The sequence below is a fragment of the Xyrauchen texanus genome, chromosome 13, assembly GCF_025860055.1.
Source record: "Xyrauchen texanus isolate HMW12.3.18 chromosome 13, RBS_HiC_50CHRs, whole genome shotgun sequence".
NCBI lineage: Eukaryota > Metazoa > Chordata > Actinopteri > Cypriniformes > Catostomidae > Xyrauchen > Xyrauchen texanus.
This window is the reverse complement of record NC_068288.1, coordinates 4,408,546-4,429,647: the sequence shown is the minus strand read 5'-3', so window position 1 is coordinate 4,429,647 and position 21,102 is coordinate 4,408,546. Positions and strand designations below refer to the sequence as shown.

The window sequence follows — 21,102 nt, the reverse complement described above, 5'->3', positions numbered from 1 at the left end:
TAAAAATAATATATATAAAATATGTAGGACGTATATTTGTGGTTATGAAAAAATAACTAAAATGTATGTTCTTAGAATGTTAGGGGAACGTTCTGTGTTTGCTTGGGCGTGTCTAAATGATATTTGAGAAAATGCTCACTTCAACGGCTTTTACAATTATAATACTACCCTTATTTAGGTGTAAATTAATTGTCCTTACTGCTGATGAAGCGCGATGGGAAAAAGGTGCAAGGCGTTGTTGTAATTTTTAAGAAACTGATGTAATTGTAAAGTGTATTTCAATTTATAATAATGAAATGTAGCATGATTGTGATGTATTGTGTATGTGATTTATTTATTTAATCACATTTAAATATCATATATATATATATATATATTTAATTGACTAAAAAACATATTTGAAATTTTTTAAATTGACATTAAAAACGATATATAAAAATAAAAATCTGAAAGCATTACAAACTATGCAACTGTTGCACTATGTACAATGTTTTCTATAATATTATTTGTGATGCTACACTTTCATTTTCATATAATCCTTTTCCATATACCCATGACATGTTAATTTTATTGCAATGTTTTTTAAATTGTTACATGTACTCTTTTTTTTTTATGGAGGACGAGTACACTTTGAATTGTCCTTTTAAAAAAAGAAGCTGGCTTAGTACATTTTTCATGGTACATGCACATTTATTTTTTATAGTGCTGGCCACTAGATAATAAAAAAAAAAAGTCAGTTTATAAAGATTTATGGGGAAATTTCCAGTTCTATGTGAGGTGCAAATTCTTGATATTAATATAAGAAACGATTATTCTGTAAAGTGCAGAAATACATATCCAATGAGACAAAAAGCGTGTTGAGATTTCATTACGACTCATAGGAAAATTGGCTTTGTGAGCCGCCAAGCGCCCTCTAGAGGAAGAAATAGTTTTTTGACGCCAGTGGCTCCTCCCAACGAGTTCAGAAGCACATGAGGACATGATCACGGGGAAACAAACACAGACAGAGGGGTAAAAATTAAAAAAGAGGGGTTATTTCAGCCGTCTCCAGTGTAAAAATGGAAGTTTCACATGGAAGTTCAACGCTGGTGCAAATGTGCATCGCAAAGGTTGCTCAAAACATGGATATCGTGGCGAGAAAGGTTTTGGGTAGGTTTTTAAAATAGCAAGAAGCAGTTCTTGCTAACCAAGAGTGTTTTACTTATAAACATTATTTAATGTAATGGCATGAATGGAGTTTGGTATTAATAATAATATTCTTCTCCCCAACTTTGCTTATCTAGATCTGCCTGTCTCGCTCTTAAAAGAGTTACTGCCACATCTAAACATTTATTATCTGGATAAGATTGAAACAACTGCTGTCACCAAAGGTAAGGATACATATATTAACACTTACTCAATCTACATTGTCAACAATATACACATTTACCAGAGAATATTTAGCCCGAGACAGAATACTTTTATTAAATTGAATGAGAAAAATCGAAATTTCCAAAATGGAGGATGTATAAAATTAAGTCCCGCCTTAAAGGTGCATTCAGTAATTCTAATCCAATATATATATATTTTTTTAATTCTGCAAATATCTCCTCACAGTCTGCTAGCTGTCCGTTCTGTGGGTGGGCTGAAAAATCTAGTAATTGTACACAGCCCTGGCTCTGTAAATGGGACAAAAACAAATTCTTCTTCTTCTTCTTCTTCTTCGTTTTATGGCCGTTCACTCCTTTGGAGTATTACCGCCACCTACTGTATACTTTGCGCACATGAGTAATGGATCTGATTTAAAAAAAAAAAAAAAAAAACTTTTACCATCCCAGAGTATCAGAGCCCGAGCTTCAGCTGACGCTGCGTGTTCAGCTCCTCCAGCTTCCACACTGAGCTCCTCAATCTCCAGGATGATCTGAGCTTGCTCTTCCTCCTCAGGCTCTAGATCCTGTGATCTAGACCTGTAAGCTCTAAAAATGTTATCACGTCCTTAAACCTCTGTCTATCACTCAAACCCTTTCCCAATAGGTCCATGATACTCACTGGCCTGTTCTTTATATTACTAAAAAGACCACTACGCTGTTCTTCATATTTACTACAGTTAAAAAACACATGTTCTACTGTTTCAATAATACCACATTCATCACACATACCATTTCCATGCTTTCCCATTAATGCCAGTGTTGATTTTAACCCTGTATGACCCGTCCTTAGTCTAGAAATCATTACCTCTTCCTTTCTATGTCTTCCATAGCACGATCCTTTTTTTCCCTACTGATTTTACAATACTATAATACCACCTACCTGTACTGCTACTTTCCCATCTTTGTTGCCATAATCTTATTATTTCTCTATTAATTATTGATCTAACTTCATTTCTTCCTAAAGGTATCTTAATATCTACCAAGTCTTTCCTTAACGCTTCTTTTGCTAATTTATCCATAATTTCATTTCCTACTATCCCAATATGTGCGGCACCCAACAAAAGTATACAATTATACCCTCTATGTTCAGCCTATATAATAATGTATAAATTTCTACTATCAGGTCTTCTCTGTCAGTTTTTGTTGACAATATACTTTTAAGTGCTGATGCAGAATCTGAGCAAATTGCAGTCGCCATCCTATTTGGCTTAGTCTGCTCTAACCACTGCAGTCCTACTATTACAGCTGTTAGTTCTGCTGAATATACAGACATTTTATCACTCAACCTTAAACTTATTTTTGTCTCAAATTTTGAAATATATACTCCTACTCCAACTTTTTGTTCGACTGGGTCTTTAGATCCATCTGTATAGATCTGTATACAAGAATAAAAATGTTCTCTCATAAAACCATTGATTTCATAACTATTAGTATATCTTCCTTCTGCTTTCTCCCGATCCTCCAGCAATCTCATTTCAACATTAGGTTCAGGAATATTCCACATTGATACCCCTTTTAATGGCATATTGGGACAAATAACTACATTTTCCAGACCACATTCCTTAACCCATTGTTTATACTTCCATCCAAAACTATTCCCATTATTCTTCTTATATTCCCAACAGTCATTTAAAATTGCTTGTGTACAATGACTCTTATTACAACCCTGCAAATTAACCCAGTACATCATTGTAAGCTTTTCCCTTCTTAAATCTAGTGGCATCTCCCCCATTTCAACCCTGATGGCATCTAGAGGGGTTGATCTTATTGCTCCACAACAGATTCTAAGTGCCCTAGCCTGTACGTTGTCCAACTTCTTTAGCTCTGATTTTGCTGCACCACCATACACTGCACACCCATAATCTAAACTAGACCGTATTAAGGCTTGATATACATGTAGTAGTCGCTTTTCCTTGCTCCCCACTCATATTTGGCTATTGAAGTCATGCAATTTATTACTCTTTTGCACTTGTTCTCAATTTTCTTAATATGTCTATTCCATGTTAATTTTCCATCAAATATTAGTCCAAGGTATTTAAATTCTGTCACTCTTTCTAATAATTGACCATATAATTCCAAAGTCAATTGTTCCATTTTTCTTTTCTTAGTAAAAACCATATATTGGGTCTTTAATACTGAAAATTTTAGACCCCATTCCACTGACCACCTTTCAACTTCGTTTATTGATTCTTGTATTCCTTTGACTACATTCCCTAAGTTCCTACCTCTTTTCCACACTGCACCATCATCTGCATACAGTGCCTTCCCTATACTTGGTTTAACTCTTTCATAAATATCATTAATCATTATGTTAAATAAAATTGGACTGATTACACTTCCTTGAGGAGTCCCATTTAGAATATCATGCATTGTTGAGATTTCTTCCCCTATCCTAACCTGAAATGTACGTTTAAACAAGAAATCCAATATCCAGTTGTACATTCTCCCCCCTACTCCGATTTTATCTAGCTTAATTAATAGTCCCTCCCTCCATAAAGTGTCATATGCCTTTTCAATATCGAAGAAAACAGCAACAAGAAATTCTTTCATTGTTAAAGCTTTTTTAACCTCACTTTCGAATAATAACAAAGCATCCATTGTAGATCTTTTCCTCCTAAACCCACTTTGGGCTGATGACAAAATCTCATTTTTCTCCAAAAAATAATTGAATCTTCTTACTATCATTTTTTCTATCACCTTACATAATGTAGATGTAAGAGCAATTGGCCTATAACTACTAGATTTTGTTGCATCTTTACCTGGTTTTGCTACTGGTATCACTATTGCATTTTTCCACTCTTTGGGTAAGGTGCCTTCACTCCATATCTGGTTATACACATCCAGTATTACTTTAATGGCTACATCCGGTAAGTTTTTTAACATACTATAGCTTATCATGTCTCTCCCTGGTGTTGTATCCTTTGAATTACTAATAGCAATTTTTAGCTCAAAGAGATTAAAATCATCATCCATGTTACTATCAATTTCTTGTTTTTTCTTACAAACATTCTCATACATTTTATTTAACTCTTGTCTTCTTTTTAAAAACGCATCACTCAAGTTTTCAATACTATGGAACAAAAACAAATTGGATTAGACCAATCCACATAACACTACTCCAGCCAATCAGCAACAGGGGGTGGTTCTTGCGCGTGCACAGGATGGTGGGTGGGGCAGAGCCAGAAGGAAATGAATTAGAAGAGCAAGGGCAAATCTGGCTGATGCAAACTTTCTAAACTCCAAGGAAGACAAACGGCTGAGAAACAGATCAAGAGAAAAAGGTCAGATGAATATAAACAAAACAAACACATTTTAAAAAATTACAAGTCGAGGGCTAGGAGCAGCATCAACATCGGTGTTCCACTTCACTTTTAACATCCACTTGCTAACTCCCCTAAGCACTTCCCTTTGGGGGAATCCCCACTGCCATTTTTTAAGTCTGTTGAGCAAGGGAAGTTTCTGTTGACAAACCCTCAAACTAGGGATGCACCGAAATTAAAATTCTGGACCGAAACCGAAAATCCAGGATGCACTTGGCCGAAAACCGAAACTTAGGACCTACTTTTTTTTTTTACCTATTTTTTTGGTGTATAATTGTATTAATATTATACTTTTTCAATAATTTCATGAATTTAATGAATCTGAATTGAAAAACTACAAACCAATAAAATAAATCACACTTTTATTGAAAGTAACACACCAATATTGGACAAAAAATATATGAAAACATTATTAAATATTATTATTCATTCAGTTCTGTAAAAATCAAATTTTACAGATTTTATTAACAATTATCCAAATAATGTAAAGTTTTAGAAAACTATTTTATGCAAAACAACAGTCAAGTAATGAACTTAGCTAGCATCTTTGAAAAAGTTTAAATATGCAACAGTAATTTTAATTGAAACAAAAAGGCAGAACACAGAATGGCAGAGAGCCACTATTCCACTAATCTATATTTAACTATAATATATGTATAGATCAGTGCTCTATTCTGTTTATGTAAACATATGTACACTTTAAGTGAACATTATTGTGCAAAACAACAGTGCAAAACAGCAGTAATTGAACTAAATCCAACCTCTACTGTAAACGACAGCTGTATCCTCAAGTGAAGAACAAGTGTAATGTAATTGCTATACACATCAAATTGGACCGCTTTCTATTTAACTACAAGTGACAGGTTTCTCTTCAAGAACAAAAGTTGCTAAACTTTCTGACAGTCTCTCCTGTCAGAAAGCTCATCAAGAACATGAGATTCTGCACAGAACAGTCTCTCACTCTCTGTGCTAGTGCTTGGGCAGATAAATACCTGTGCGCAATCCGCGCAAGCAAAGGAAAGCGGTCTTTGTTTATGCGACCGTAGTCAAGGGGATTGTCGCTTCTGGCGTAGTTCAGCTAGATACGTCTCAAGTTGTGGTGTAGCAGCGCTAGTTGTGGCACTGCTGTGGATCGGGGCGCTTTCCTGTAGAATCTCTTGCTGTACTCTGTGTATATATAAATCTTGAAAGTTCTGCTGAACAAACACTGCAGATCGCAAATGTGATGTCCTTATCAGAAACTTTGAAGAATTTCCACACCGCTGACATGATCGGCCTTTGTTTGGTAGCGCCGTGATAAAGGCTAGATCGATCCAGAGTGAAATCAGAGCACTGAGGGGCGGGGCGAGGAGGTATATATTTTCGGCTCATATTTTCGGCCTTTTCTCTCTTTCGGCCAAAAACCGAAAGTGCCATTTTCGCCCGAAAATTTTCGGCGGCCGAAATTTCGGTGCATCCCTAACTCAAACCCCTCGATTTTGAACGAGGGAGTGAGCGAGCATACTCTAATGTACACTTCAGGCAGCTCTATATTTACATTTACATTTATGCATTTGGTAGACGCTTTTATCCAAAGCGACTTACAGAGCCCTTATTACAGGGACAATCCCCCTGGAGCAACCTGGTCTCAAGGACACAATGGTGGTGGCTGTGGGGATCAAACCAGCGATCTTATGATTACCAGTTTACCAGTTGTGCTTTAGACCACTACACCGCCACCACTCTATATCCCACAATGCAACTCTATTGTGACGTGACAGCAGATTACACTTCATAAACTCTACCCCCACACAACTCTAATGTATGATGGAAGTGAAGTTAGGTCAATTAAGCAGTTTAGAAAAGTTATATTTAGATTTAACTGCATAATACTACCTTGTACTGTTTATACAGTTATAACCCATGTATACTTTGTTATTTTTGTTTGTGTAAATCTGTAAAAATGTAATTTACGAGATTTATACATAAGCCTCTGAAATCAATCTCTGGAAAAATAGTTTTCTCATGTGCAAAAATCACTAAATAATTCCACAAATTGACATCAGTCTTCAACATGCTCCAAGTGATCAAGGGTTCCAGTTAAACACATTGGACATCTTCCGACAGTAGTGGACACTCGTGCAACGTAAGCAGTGAAGTACAACCGAGTCCATGAGATGGAGTGAAGTTTGCCAGGGAAGGGGATACATACTGTATTTGAAATGGAATGCAGCCATGCATGTTAAGATGAGCGGAAAAAGAAATAGATCCCATCATGCACAAGTATTTGCTAATAGAGCCTAATCTTTTATTTCACTTTGAAGCATGTTATTATTGTTCATGTTCATGGTAACCAAATAATAATATCCCTATTTTTTTAAAATGTTAGAATCAATGTTTTTGTGAGAGGATTGATACGACATCAGTATCGAAAGTATCGATATTTTAGGATCGATCCGCCCATCCCAACTAGAAAGCAACCTATGCGAATGAAGCCGGCGTTTATACTACGCTTGATGTCGTTTCAAAATGAGGTTGTTGAGGGTGATGTCACAGTGTTTAACATACTGCTCCAGACACACGTAAAGCCAATAGAGTGCAACAGTCTGGTTCTGGAAGTAAAAATCCCATTAATTTATCCCATAGACTAATTGATTTTCAATGATAACTTATAAACCTTTTAAAACAAACCTACCATATGCTCAGAGGTTGTTCATCTATGGTGTATGCTTCCATTGAAGCCATCCGTCTGCATTATCTCAACTTTATTGTTTAAAAATCATGTTTGATATCGTAATTCATGGTAAACAACCATGTTTATAGAAGACCTTTCTATTTTTCCAGCAATTGCATTAGCCCCATCTTCCTCTGTATCCAAATTAATTAATCGAGCTTTATAAAATTTTATTTGGAAGAACAAATCTCATTTTATCAAGAAAACTGATATGGTTTAGTCATATGACAAAGGTGGCTTAAATTTAAGTGTTATAAGTGTTTGCTTAAAAAAAAAAAATCTTGTGATCCACCTCTGGTTGGTTTGGTTCATGGCTCACAACTCTTTTATGAAGGATTTTATTAAAAGTCTATGGAAGAAATGAATGGGGATAATGCTTCCAAAACCAGACGGCTGAAAAAGTGGGCGGTCACTGTTGCGCTCTATAATGCAGGTTTTTCTTTCCATGGACCACTGTTTCAATCTCTCTCTACTCATTTGTCATGGCCGACTGGCCACGCTGTGTTTGTAGAGTTTGTGTTGCAAATCATATACAGGTGAAACTCGAAAAATTAGAATATCGTGCAAAAGTTCATTAATTTCAGTAATTCAACTTAAAAGGTGAAACTAATATATTATATAGACTCATTACAAGCAAAGTAAGATATTTCAAGCCTTTATTTGATATAATTTTGATGATTATGGCTTACAGCTTATGAAAACCCCTGAAATAGAGACTCATCAGACCAGGCAACATTTTTCCAGTCTTCAACTGTCCAATTTTGGTGAGCTCTTGCAAATTGTAGCCTCTTTTTCCTATTTGTAGTGGAGATGAGTGGTACCCGGTGGGGTCTTCTGCTGTTGTAGCCCATCCACCTCAAGGTTGTAGGTGTTGTGGCTTCACAAATGCTTTGCTGCATACCTCGGTTGTAATGAGTGGTTATTTCAGGCAAAGTTGCTCTTCTATCAGCTTGAATCAGTCGGCCCATTCTCCTCTGACCTCTAGCATCAACAAGGCATTTTCAGCCCACAGGACTGCCGCATACTGGATGTTTTTCCTTTTCACACCATTCTTTGTAAACCCTAGAAATGGTTGTGCGTGAAAATCCCAGTAACTGAGCAGATTGTGAAATACTCAGACCGGGCCGTCTGGCACCAACAACCATGCCACGCTCAAAATTGCTTAAATCACCTTTCTTTCCCATTCTGACATTCAGTTTGGAGTTCAGGAGATTGTCTTGACCAGGACCACACCCCTAAATGCATTGAAGCAACTGCCATGTGATTGGTTGATTAGATAATTGCATTAATGAGAAATTGAACAGGTGTTCCTAATAATCCTTTAGGTGTGTGTATAATATATATATATATATATATATATATATATATATATATATATATATAAATAAAAGTATACATCAAACATACATGCAATCTCTGAGAGACTGGCTTCAGAGTTATCCATTTTAACGACAGTTAACTCCTCAGCTGGAATGCGTGATTGTAAATAAAAAATGTCACATCCAAACACCACCCACGATTAGTTTTAACCTGTCATCAACGCTCTTCGACCAGCCGAGTTCTCCTAGGTCAAGAATTTCAAAGATGTGCGTGAACATGGAAATATCACCAAATGAACACATTGGTAGAACAAAAATGTCACTGCATTTCGTCATCATTTGTAAGCAAACTAAGTGAAGCCTGTTTGCCCAGTGAGGGTAAATTATCTTTTATAGTTTGCATAAAATAATACCATAGTTTTCAGATGTAACCTTTGATTTCAAATATGTTCTTTGATCGTAATCTTGACCAACCGTTTTGGAGATTTCAGTCTTTTCCCATTCAAGTTGATTGGAGCTGCACTTTTATGCCACTTGTTTACATAGAAAATAGCTTCCCTGGAGTGCCAAAGATGGCTGCCGTATGGACTGACTTGACTTATAAGGGACTTTGACATATACACAGAGACAAATATTTCATTCTACAGACACAGTATACAGAGTCCAAGTTTGAGTTTCACACTCACTATAACACTGAGTCCTAATACCATTTTTAGGAATCTCCACCTCTGCTATTTGGGCATCAATATGGAGAGATTTGGATCAGACATGGCGCTGCAGATCAAAGGTACAGTGTTATGTTCTTGCAATCATTACCGATTAAAATGTTTTTAGGCCTTTCTGTTCATATGAAGTACATACTCTCTATCAGTATAGTTTGTCACAATGGTTCTGTGGCTGTGGACAGCAGGGAAAAAACAATTCTAAAATCAAATAATAAAATGCTTCTAACCATATAAGCATGCATATTTGGGAAAGCATAACTTTTTAAATGGAGGGGAAACTGCTTGCCATATGTTAATGTCAAAGGTTAGGCATCAGATTTACTGTATTTTGGCTCAGATTTATCAGTCACTTGGTATTATGGCTAATTATGCTAATGCAGTATTTGACCCAGTATTTGTTGTAAGGTGGTAAATCACACTTCTGTGATCTTTCGGGAAACTTTCGACAGTACCATTTTTAGCATGTGTTCTACAAATCATGTGAATACTTGTTCATATAAATTATGTATTAACAATAAACCTATATATACATATAAAATAATATATGTAATATAATAACACATTTATTGATGTAATACTTGGATTTACATTTAAAAAAGGCTTAAATGTGACCAAAATTATGAAAAACAAATCAAATATAATTTGTAAAATTAGTATTTTAGTAATGTACCAAGTTTTGAAGGTCCCCTGTATAATTAATTAATTATTTTATATATATATATATATATATATATATATATATATATATATATATATATATATATATATATAAATATATATATATATATATAAAATATATATATATATATATATATATATATATATATATATATGTGTGTGTGTATGTAAGCAAAATACACATTATAACTGAAATATACTTGAATGAATTGATATGGAATCAAATCTGAATCAAATTGAATTGGGAAATCTGTGTATATATATATATATATATATATATATATGTTTACTGCAGAGCAAACTACCCAAGTAATTTCTTTGTAAGTGCAACTTACTTGAGTAAACGTGAATTCTGATTTGAGTTTAATGTTTTTCAGTTTTCTTTGCCTGATCAAGACTGGAAACAGAGGTGTTTGGAGAGACTCTTTCACATTGTCATGTTTACGCACATCAGACAAGGCAGATCATACCTTTCCAACCTCAGCGATTCATCTATTCTCTCCATGACTGCAAAGCACGTGAGAGTCCTCTCTCTCCACGGGTCTACCAGAAACATCTGCCGACTTGCATCAGGAGAACTGCGGCCAATCCTGACCACACTTGAAAAGGGGGTGACTTCCATCAAATTGCTGGATGCTAATTCTCTACTCAAACATGGACGGAGATATGTCTTGTTTATTCTCCACCGACTGATGGACCATGGGTCTGTGAGTGAAGTTGTTTTGAGGAGAAGTCCAGATCCATCCATTCTAAGCTGGATCACATCCAGGTGCAGGGTCTCTCAGCGTTCTGTGGCACCAGAGACATCTCACGCTGAGGCCCCTTGTTCGGTAGGAGAGGGCTTTGACATTAGGTGTGGTACAGTGCAGGAGGAACCTACAGCTAAACGTTGTCGTCAAAGTTTAGCGTCAGAAATGGAGGAGCACCCAGAGTTTTTATGTAGCACATTTTCATCCTCAAACATCACTGCTGGCCGCTGTCCTGAAGGTCACATCTACTCGCTGGATTTTGAAGTGTCTAAATGTGAAGTCCTTGCCACAGTGTCTCATATTCTGCCTTCGTGGTTGTGCCTTCACAAACTACATCTTCACAGTGACTGTAAGTATGTATTGACCTCCAAACAAAATATTTGAAATGGTTTTTAATTATGGTCCTTAATCATTAATAATGGCTAATTGCACTTAAGCATAAATAGCTCAAGCCAGCTATTTGTTCTGTGAGACCAGCTACCCTGAAACATTGAAAACATTTAGAAACATAGTGAATTAAGTTATTTAAATTTCTTTTGAATTTGTGCAATTAATTATCATTTAAAAAAAAGCAAAACACATTTTGTATTGATGATCTCTAATTACATATTATTTGTGTTTTGTACTACGTATATAACATGTAATAATAACAAAATGTTATACAGTCTGTAATGGGGCTGTCAATTTTCATAATCGATTGTTGTGGAAATTACCGATCAATTAATCGCTAATGTTAAAAACTGCGAAATGCACTCTTATTATTAGGACTCCAAATAATAAGTGCATGTATTAAACTAGATTTATGGCTAAAAGATTTAAATTAGAATTTTAGACATGTGGCATTTAACAAAATTACATTTTCCATGGTGTATTTTATAGTTTTGAATTTGAATTTCGGAATTTAAATTCTAGACATGGTATGTAACAAAATTGGATTATTTTTGTGGTATATTTTATAGATTTGTATTTTTAAATGGCAGATTCTTTTCTGTATTTTTAAAGGGCAGATTCTTTTCTGAAATTTTAGAGGTGAAATTAGCAAAATTCAAGTCTTATAGAAAGTAGGCCAGAGGTCAAGCTTCCAGGTTCCTGGGAGCATGGGTAGCTCAGCAAGTACTGACGTTGACTATACCACCCCTGGAGTCGCAAGTTCGAATCCAGGGTGTGCTGAGTGACTCCAGCCAGGTCTCCTAAGCAACCAGATTGGCCCGGATGCTAGGGAGGGTAGAGTCACATGGGGTAACCACCTCGTGGTCGCGATTTAGTGGTTCTCCCTCTGGCTGGAGTAAATACAAAGCGGAATACACAGATTAGCGCAGCAATTATGTATATCATATTATAGTTCAAATTGAAAAGCTTGTCAATATGGTCCCTTCCCAAATGCTGGTTATAAATGCAGTAGTTTGGAACAAGTCACAGATCAAAGCAATAGTCAGTCATCTATCTGAATAATCATAGTAAAAAAGAAGTGCAGATGTTTGTGATTCATTGACATGCATTACATATGATTTGATATGATGCATCTATGGTCACATCCGTAATGCATCAACATTGGTGTTAAAATTGAGACCATTTGTACACAACATCAACAAAAGTTAGCTTGGTACAAAAAGTATCAACCTATTTGAATGAATATTGTTTTAGTGATGTAATCTTAACCTCGAAAATGTAACGGACGTGACAGCGCTGAAACACAACAGTATCATAAATGTGACTCTTACAATGTAAAAAAAGCGCTGTTATGACAAAGTGTGCATATTTTTCAGGTAATTCCTAATCTCTCTGGAAATTGTATTATTGTTAACATAAAATTAAAAATAAATAGTCCATCAGTCTCTCTTTTGCAGTGATAAAATATAGCTTGAAAATGTTGGCATTTCCTTAAAAAAAAAATCCAAGGAATAGATGTCACGTTCACAATTATGGTTTTCCTCATTTATGTTTACTCCGGTTACATGTGTAACCTCGGTTCCCTGAGATGAAAGGAATGAGAAATTGTGACAAACGCTTGGGAATTCCTTATCCGATTACCTAATTGAAGCCCTTGTATAATAATGGCAATATTATTATTGGTAATAGCGTTTTGAGCCCTGATTTTTTTTGTGCTATTGTGCATTTGTCCTATATAAGCGGGTACAAAATCACCATTTCTTCAGAAGTTTCTGACTGAATGACAAGAATGAATCGCTCGTACCTCAACTCTGTAGTAGTAGTGTTGCCAGGTTTCGAAATGTCTCGTTCCCTTCATCTCAGTGAACCGAGATGTTCCCTATATATTCAGTTCACTCAACTTTGTGACAAGTGCTTGTACTACATGATGTCATACCCCGAGATGCACCAGGGTATAAATACTTAGATTACTAATATATATATGAGGTTACGGCCCTGCTGGTTGGTGATTTATAATAACATGTCCTCAAGTGTATAGGATAATAACCCCACATGGTGAAAACCAGATGGGAAGTTAATCTTAGTCGAGGGATCTATATGAGTCCTATAAAACACACAGTATAAATTTAGCCCCTTCGTAACTAGAAGTTGGGGAGAGAGGTTTATATATTTTTGGAAGTGCTTGTGACTTCTATTGGAAGTGAAATGGATAGCATCCTGCGCAGGCAGTTGTATTAAAATTCTAACAGGTAGCCTGCCTGTAATAAGGAGCTTGCGCTCACCCACTGGGTGTTGGAATAGTAAGCTCTCTAGTCAGAGGACTCGCGAACCGATGGACGGCAAGTCTAGGTTATAAAACCTTCCGAACTTGTTCTGCGAAGTCCATTCTGCTGCAAGGCATATGTCCTAAAGGGACACACCGTTTGTCCATGCCCATGAAGAGGCCATGCTTCTAGTTGAATGTGCTTTCATGGCAATAGGGCATCTCGTGCCCTGTGATTCATAAGCGAGGGAGATCGTTTGAACGATACAGTGAGAGAGCCTTTGCTTTGAGACAGACATGCCTTTTGTGCATCCTCCATAAAAAAAGAAGAGTTGATCTGACAGTCTAAACTGCCAGGTGCACTCCACACAGAGTACTGTGCAAAAGTCTTTGATTAATTAATCGAATTAATCTGCAAATATAAATGTTTTCTAAGAAACTCAAATAATTCAATATATAATAATAAATAAATATTGAAATAAATAAATAATATCAATAGTTATATTTAAACGATTATAAATGAATATAATAAAAAAAATATTCTTATAATTAAAATGTATTACATTATTGTGGCAGATGAGTAAAGCATTTATAAGACAATACAAAGAGTGGCTTTAGAAGACAATATATTGTTTATTTGCTTATTATTGAACATCAGCCTATCATTGGCCTGCAGTCCACAGCAAACCATTTTGCAAATGAATTTGTCAATCTGTCCAAGACAGATTTATCATAAAGGTTTTTCTAAGGATGTGTCAATGTACACACAATGTACCAATGGTAGGAATATTCCTTATTACGGTCTGAGGACATTATTAATTGCGTTATTTTAAATTATATTTTGTATAATCAGCCACCCTAAATTAACGTGTTAAATCAACAACCCAAATATCAACCAATAAAAACTGCTTCATCTGATCTCGTATGCATGTATGTCAAAGCAATGTTTCAAAAGGTCAACATTTAAAAACCGCAAACAACAATTTGGAAGTCCAATGTAAATTCCTGTTTCAGTTCCAGTTGACATTTACCATAGATTTCAGGTTAAACTCATACAAATCTGAAATCTGATTTATCACAACATGTGATATATAAAAGAAGGCCTCCATTAAAATATATAACGTAAAAAAGTCACATACTTGCTCAGAAATGCAACAACATAATAACAAACTACTACAAATGGCTGTTTTCCTATTTGTAACACACGTTTTACTTAAATCATAGTTTATTCTCCTATAATCTGAATAGGCTATGTAGCCTACATATATGCCCAAACAAAATTAACTAGTATATAGTCTATATGTAATTGCCATGTATCAGATTGCTGTATGAGAAGGCATACTGTATGAACAACCTTTTAACTTGCACTGTAAATAAGCATGAAATACTTGTATTTTTGTAAGTTAATATTAACACTGTTTATTAAATCAAGTCAAATCAAAGACTCATCAAGTGTATGCATTGTATTATAATTATTGTTTTTAAATTACTTTAAAACAATTCCTACAAGAATATAGCTACAAGCTTTTTTGATCATTTGACATTACTCTTTGGTAAACACTGCCGGTTTTGTAATGGCACGAGCTGCCACATTTAAGAGCAAGTGCTCTAGGGGTTCAGTAGCACAACATTTCATGTCATTTTAAATTAATTTTGATTTGGATGTGACCAAAAGTGGTGACGTCTGTTTCGGCTAGTTGTTTACTGTGCAAATACTGTAGTTTCTCCACTTACATCAGTTCGTCCCATTCATAGCGATCTCCGGAGACCTACTGCAAGGAATGAGTGCATTGGAGTCGGGGATTATCGTATTGATTGATTGACAGCAAATTGAATGATTCGGCGGTAATAGAGCCAATGTCTCTCCTCCCTTTACTTTTCGCCAACAGTATAGTTTGCACATTTACGCCATGCTTTAGGAGCTCAAATATTGCAATGAACTTAAGGTTGGCTTGTGAGATGCTGCCTGCCTCTAATACTTCATCCTCTGGGTGTCGCTGTTTGACACAAGTTTCTTTAAAAATATGACTGCTATACATATTGTTTGAGCTCACATTTCATAATATTTTACATGCATACACAGAGAAATCGCTACTGTCTTGTACCTATGCAAAATGAAAACAAAACAGCTGTGTTGTGTGTACAGGGCTCATTAGAGAGAAGGAGATGTCAGTGTTGGTGGAGTCTCTTAGACGGTTGTTTGTAAACCCCGGCTGCTCGCTCAAGGATCTCAGTATAAGTCTTGTATGTGGTCACACTCCCCTTATCAGTGTGCTGAGCGTGTGTCCGACCCTTCAGAACTTTTCACTGGAGATCTGCCCCCCTCTGGACAGAAATGCATGGAGGCAGCAGTCGCATTTCACTGCAAACACAGGTGATTTTCTCCTCAGCTCACTAGGAGCTAATTCATATATTTGTTTTGCATCTAAATCTATAGGAAGTACTAGGTATTTGGGTGAGATGTTTAAATGCACCATTTTTGTGTGCAACCCATTTGGTATAAATTATCTACAGACCCTCCTGACAAAAAGTTATCAAAAGAAATTTGATTCATCAAAGCACTTAGAGTTACAAGCCAATGAAATGTTTGGGCGTGGCACACATTCACTTATCAACCTATATCTTCTAAACACAATGTCGAAACTTGTTAAAATTTGACAAAGACATTTTGAGAAAGCATGCCAAATTTAATCAAATTCTTCCCAAAGGGCAACAACATGTTATGCCACAACAGTTTCATCAAGGAAGTTGGCATCTTAAATTTCTTTGATTCATGCATTAACATATATTGAAAATATTAATTCGACAAACCAGCCTCCAGCAGCCTATCAAATTTTGTTTGTATTTGTGGTGTTGCTGACCATGAAATTTGTGGTGTTTAGATGCAGCTGTGTACCAAATTTTGCGAATTTTTCCCAAGGTGACATTTTTGCTAAAAACTCCAGAACTGTAAGGGCTAGAATAAAATTAGCATTTTCTGTGTGCCTCCAAAACAATTGGTCATGCAGATTTTGATTTGTGCTAGAATTTTTCTACCAGTGTTTTTATCTCGTCCCAGGCCATCAGTCTAATTTTCATAAAGTTTTGTATGTATCTTTTGGAAATGATCCTGACAAAAACAAGTGTAAAAAGAAAACCGATTCATTTAATAGTTTAGAAATTACGAGCCAGTACATTATTTGGTGTGGCCCAGATTGACTAATTAGCCTGTGAGCACAATATTTAAGCTTAACCAAACTTGATACAAATTGACAACAGGACATTCTGAGGCCACATGCCAAATTTCCTCAATTTCCGATGCTACAGCGTGCTATAACTTAAAATCCTAATTGTGCAACTGTGGACAAAGAAGTTGCAATTGCACTCCAAAACTATATCTGCAGGATCAAATCTTTCAAATTTGGTTATGAGCCTAGACCCCACTTCCAGATATATTTGAGGATTATTTTATTTCTCTGTTGTTTCTAGTGCTCTGCCTGGAAAAGCTTACAGTCAAATCCACTGAAGTTCCAATGACAGTGGAGAGTTTTCTGATGGTGCTGAAATGGGCTCCAAAGCTCAGTAGTCTTCATATCACTGGAATTCATCATGCGCGTCCATTGCTTCACACATTAGCAGGTGCTCTGACATTTGAGAAGTTCCTACCTTTAGCCAGGCTTTTATCAAATCTTGACTTTCAATTGAAAAAAAAAAAAAGATCAACATAGAACAGTTTCTTTGCTGACATAATAAATATCCCTCAATGGAAATCAAAAACCTGCAAAAATATGTTGGTAAATAAATAAATCCATATATTCATGCATAAAAATATATATAAATAAATGTGCGAGAAGCTATACAAATAATAAATAAATGCAAAAATAATTGTGCAAGGAGATATACAAACAAATGCACCCCATCAATGCAAAAAAAATAATACAATATAAAACATAAATGGTTGAAACTTGATTTTTTTATTCTAGATCTGTAGGACAAATGTATGTCACCATTTGCTGATCAATGTAAAAGTTCTGCGCTTGACAACTTTCAATTTAGAATTTCCTTCAACATTTTTGAAATTCCCCAACCATTTATTTATGTTTTACTTTGTATTATTTTCACATTGATGGGTGCATTTATTGATGTATATAGATGTAATTATTTGTACAGTATATCAACTTGCACATTCAATTATATATTTTTTTAATGCAGGAATTTGTGGATTTATGCATTTATTAAATATTTATTTATTGTTTTTGAAGATTTCATCCTTCATACATTCCAGCTAGTTATGGAATTTTATCAAACACTTCGTTAAGTGAGGAAGAGCCTGATAAAATTCAATTTTTCACTTCACACAGAGACATATTTTTTTGCACATAGTATTTGAAAATGATTAAATGAATATTTGTGATAGTATACTGATTACTATGCTATGTTGTATGACAAAGTGTTTTGCAACCTAAATAGCTTTTAAGCTACACATTTTGATGTTAAGTGATTATTATGTGTTACACTAAGGTCATGTCTCTTTTTCTTCACAGAATCTAATCCAGTGCTCAAAGTATTAAAGCTGGAGGATGTAAACCTGGCTGAGTGTCACCACGAGATTCTTCATCTTCTGGAAAATTCTGTGTTAGAAGGTAAAACATAATACAGTGAAAACAGATAACCCGTGTTTTAAAGTAATAATTAATGTTTGCTCTGTTGTTTTATAACAGAGTTGTCCTTTAAAGACTGTAGACTGCTGGATAAATGTACAGTGAAGAAGGAATTCCTGGTGCCATTTGTAAAGGCGCTAAAAGGGGTCTCTTCTCTCCAGAGCCTGACACTTGCGCAGAACCGACTAAGTAAGATTGTGTAACTCGCTCAGTAATAATAACTTAATAACTGGCTACTTGCATATTATAATGGTTTAAAGTATCCTATAAAGGGATAGTTCACCCAAAAATTTTAATTGACATAATTGAATCACTCATGTTGTTTCAAACCCGTACGACTTTGTCCTCGGAACACAGATGTTAGACAGAATGACAGCCTCAGTCACCATTCACTTTCATTGTATGGAAGAAATATACAATGAATGTGAAACCACTGTCTTATTTTTTGTTCCACACAAGAAATGTTGTTGGCATTTGGAACAACATGAGTGTGAGTAAATGATGACACAATGTTCATGTTTTCATTTTTGTGCTTCTTCCATCAGCAACAAGTGCCATAGAGATTGCTGATCTGTTCTCTGGAAGTTGCCCCAGCAAAATCGCTAAATTAGACCTTAGGTACAGTAATACTGTTTTGGTTTGCAAGCCTTTTTGTATATTTCTATGCACATACACACTAATGGGGCTTTTCCACTGCACAACTTGACTCGACTCTGCTCGCTTTTTGGGGATTTTCCACTGTGGATAGTACCTGGTACTTTTTCAGTACCACCTCGGTTGAGGTTCCAAGTGAGCCAAGCCGATAATAAATGTGACGTCAAATCACTGATTTGTCAGAGAGAATCATCACTACCAGCGTCACTGGATTTTCAACACGGTACATCAACCCGCTAGTTTTTAAGTTGGCTACAGCGATAGCAGTATCATTTGTTCACACAAATTCCGTGTTAAAAAAATACGAAAATGGCTGTGTGCAAAACCACACCGTTGTCAATAAACGAGGTGCAGACATTCCTCTCGTTATCAACGAAAAAAACGTAAAAGTCTTTCAGGAAGTGTCTCCGCTTTTGGCCGCACATGGCTACCACCGGACCTACCAACAGTGTAGGGGAAAAGTAAAAAAATAAATAAATAAATAATAAAAAAAAACTTAAAAGTGACTACAGACCCATCAAAGAAGTGGTTCGACCAAATGGATGCTATCTAGACCAGCGAGCAATGGGAGGGAGAGTGGTGGAGGATGGTACATTGCCTCTATACTCTGCTTGAAAGCTTCACTTTATTTAGTTGATCAGATACTGGAAAGCTTGCTTCTAAAACAACCAGGCCAATTTAAATGTTACACTTGTGTAAAATCACCATGCAACAACTGCTTTATGCAACACAATGAGCTAGTAGCTAACAGTTAAGAGCTAGCAGTCGTGTTATTGTTTATTTTTATTTTAGTGTCGCGTTTAAGATGATGTCACGACAGTAGAGGTGGCGCAACTTTGACGATCAGCCTATAATCTCACCCACGTTGAGGCGGCACTAAACAGCAGTGGAAAAGAAAGCTCCGAAAAGTAAGGCAAGTCGAGTCGAACCATAACGTGCAGTGGAAAAGTGCCATAAACATGGTACTAAAATGTTGAATCTGTCTATACAGCTCAAATTTTATTCTGCCTGCTGAACTTCTGGAGTTCGGACAGCTGTTGGAAGCATATAGGCCAGTTCAGCGACTGATGCTGGATCTGCGGTTTAATCCACTGGATCGGGACCCAGAGGTCAAAGGTCAAGCTCTGCGAAAGCTCCTCCCTTACTGTAATATATTAACAGATGACTGGGACTCCAGAACTACTATGGCCGATCACATCAGTGTGATGTGACCATGTCAAAAATGTTGCAAACCCCTGCTTTAAAGGAATAGGTTACCCCAAAAAGGACAATTCTGTCATTATGTACTCACACTAATGTTGCTCCAATCCCATATGACTGCCTTTCTTTTATGGAACATAAAAGGTGAGTTTTTCCAAAAGTCTTCACTGGGTTATTAATTTACCAAATATTAAAAGTGAATAGGATCCATGAAAAAGCATCATTAAAGGGATATTTCATTCCAAAATGAAAATTCACATTTACTCATTTTTAAAAGAATATTTAATCTCTTTTGGTCCATACAATGCAATAAATCGATGATCAAAACTTTGCTTTTGAGTGATTTCTGGGGTTTCAATCATGAGAGAATTTTCATTTTGGGTGAACCATTCATTTTAAGTTATGGCACAAGAACCAATGAGTTTTTATCTGTAAGCATAGTTGCCGTATTTGAATTCAACGCTTAATATTTGAGAGTGAATAACGACTTAAATTTTATTCTGTTCTTTGTGCAGTGATTACATAGCTTCTTTCGACATGGAATATAGTGTACAAGTCACAATGATTGGTTTTATGTTTTTCTTTTGGAGCTTGACAGACCAGTAACTATTCACTTTCATGATAGTGCAAGTAAACATAGGTAGACGTTTTACAAATTAATCTTGTGTATTTCACGAAAGGAAAAATACAGGTTTGGAACAAAAAAAGTAGTATGTAATTAAAGTTAAAATATGTCCTTCCTTTTCGGAGCTTGACGGATGTGGTCACATTTTGAATGACAATTTTCATTTTTGGGTGAACGATTCCTTTGCAAGATAATTAACATTTAAGCACATACAAATTTGATTTCACTTAAAATGTACAAGCATACAGAGTTTCGTATAGTTCTCTTTTAATGATGCTGATTATATGACATATTGTTAAATTTGTAATATAAAGTTCACTGAATAAATAAAATAACTCTGTGTACACAAGAACTTCTGAAGTGACCCCAACGTACAGCAGAGAAGTTTTCTTTTCATGCTCAAGTTCCCAGATCCAC

The 21,102-nt window shown here is 35.7% G+C and overlaps 1 protein-coding gene across 1 annotated transcript; it reads left to right on the top strand.

Moving 5' to 3' along the window:
- The first annotated feature begins 966 nt into the window (after positions 1-966).
- lrrc41 (leucine rich repeat containing 41) lies at positions 967-21,041 on the top strand. Its single transcript, XM_052140214.1, has 10 exons — positions 967-1,149; positions 1,284-1,370; positions 9,478-9,548; positions 10,542-11,262; positions 15,713-15,940; positions 17,035-17,184; positions 18,090-18,188; positions 18,267-18,395; positions 18,752-18,824; positions 19,852-21,041. The coding sequence occupies exons 1-10, from the start codon at positions 1,059-1,061 to the stop codon at positions 20,069-20,071; spliced, it is 1,869 nt and encodes a 622-aa protein (XP_051996174.1). The 5' UTR covers positions 967-1,058; the 3' UTR covers positions 20,072-21,041.
- The last annotated feature ends 61 nt before the right edge of the window (positions 21,042-21,102 follow it).

Excerpts from the sequence above, each read along its gene's own strand:
- lrrc41 (XM_052140214.1), top strand. The coding sequence starts at position 1,059 with ATGGAAGTTTCACATGGAAGTTCAACGCTGGTGCAAATGTGCATCGCA. Across the intron at positions 9,549-10,541 it reads CATGGCGCTGCAGATCAAAG|TTTTCTTTGCCTGATCAAGA; the intron begins GTACAGTGTTAT and ends AATGTTTTTCAG. Across the intron at positions 18,825-19,851 it reads ATCGCTAAATTAGACCTTAG|CTCAAATTTTATTCTGCCTG; the intron begins GTACAGTAATAC and ends CTGTCTATACAG.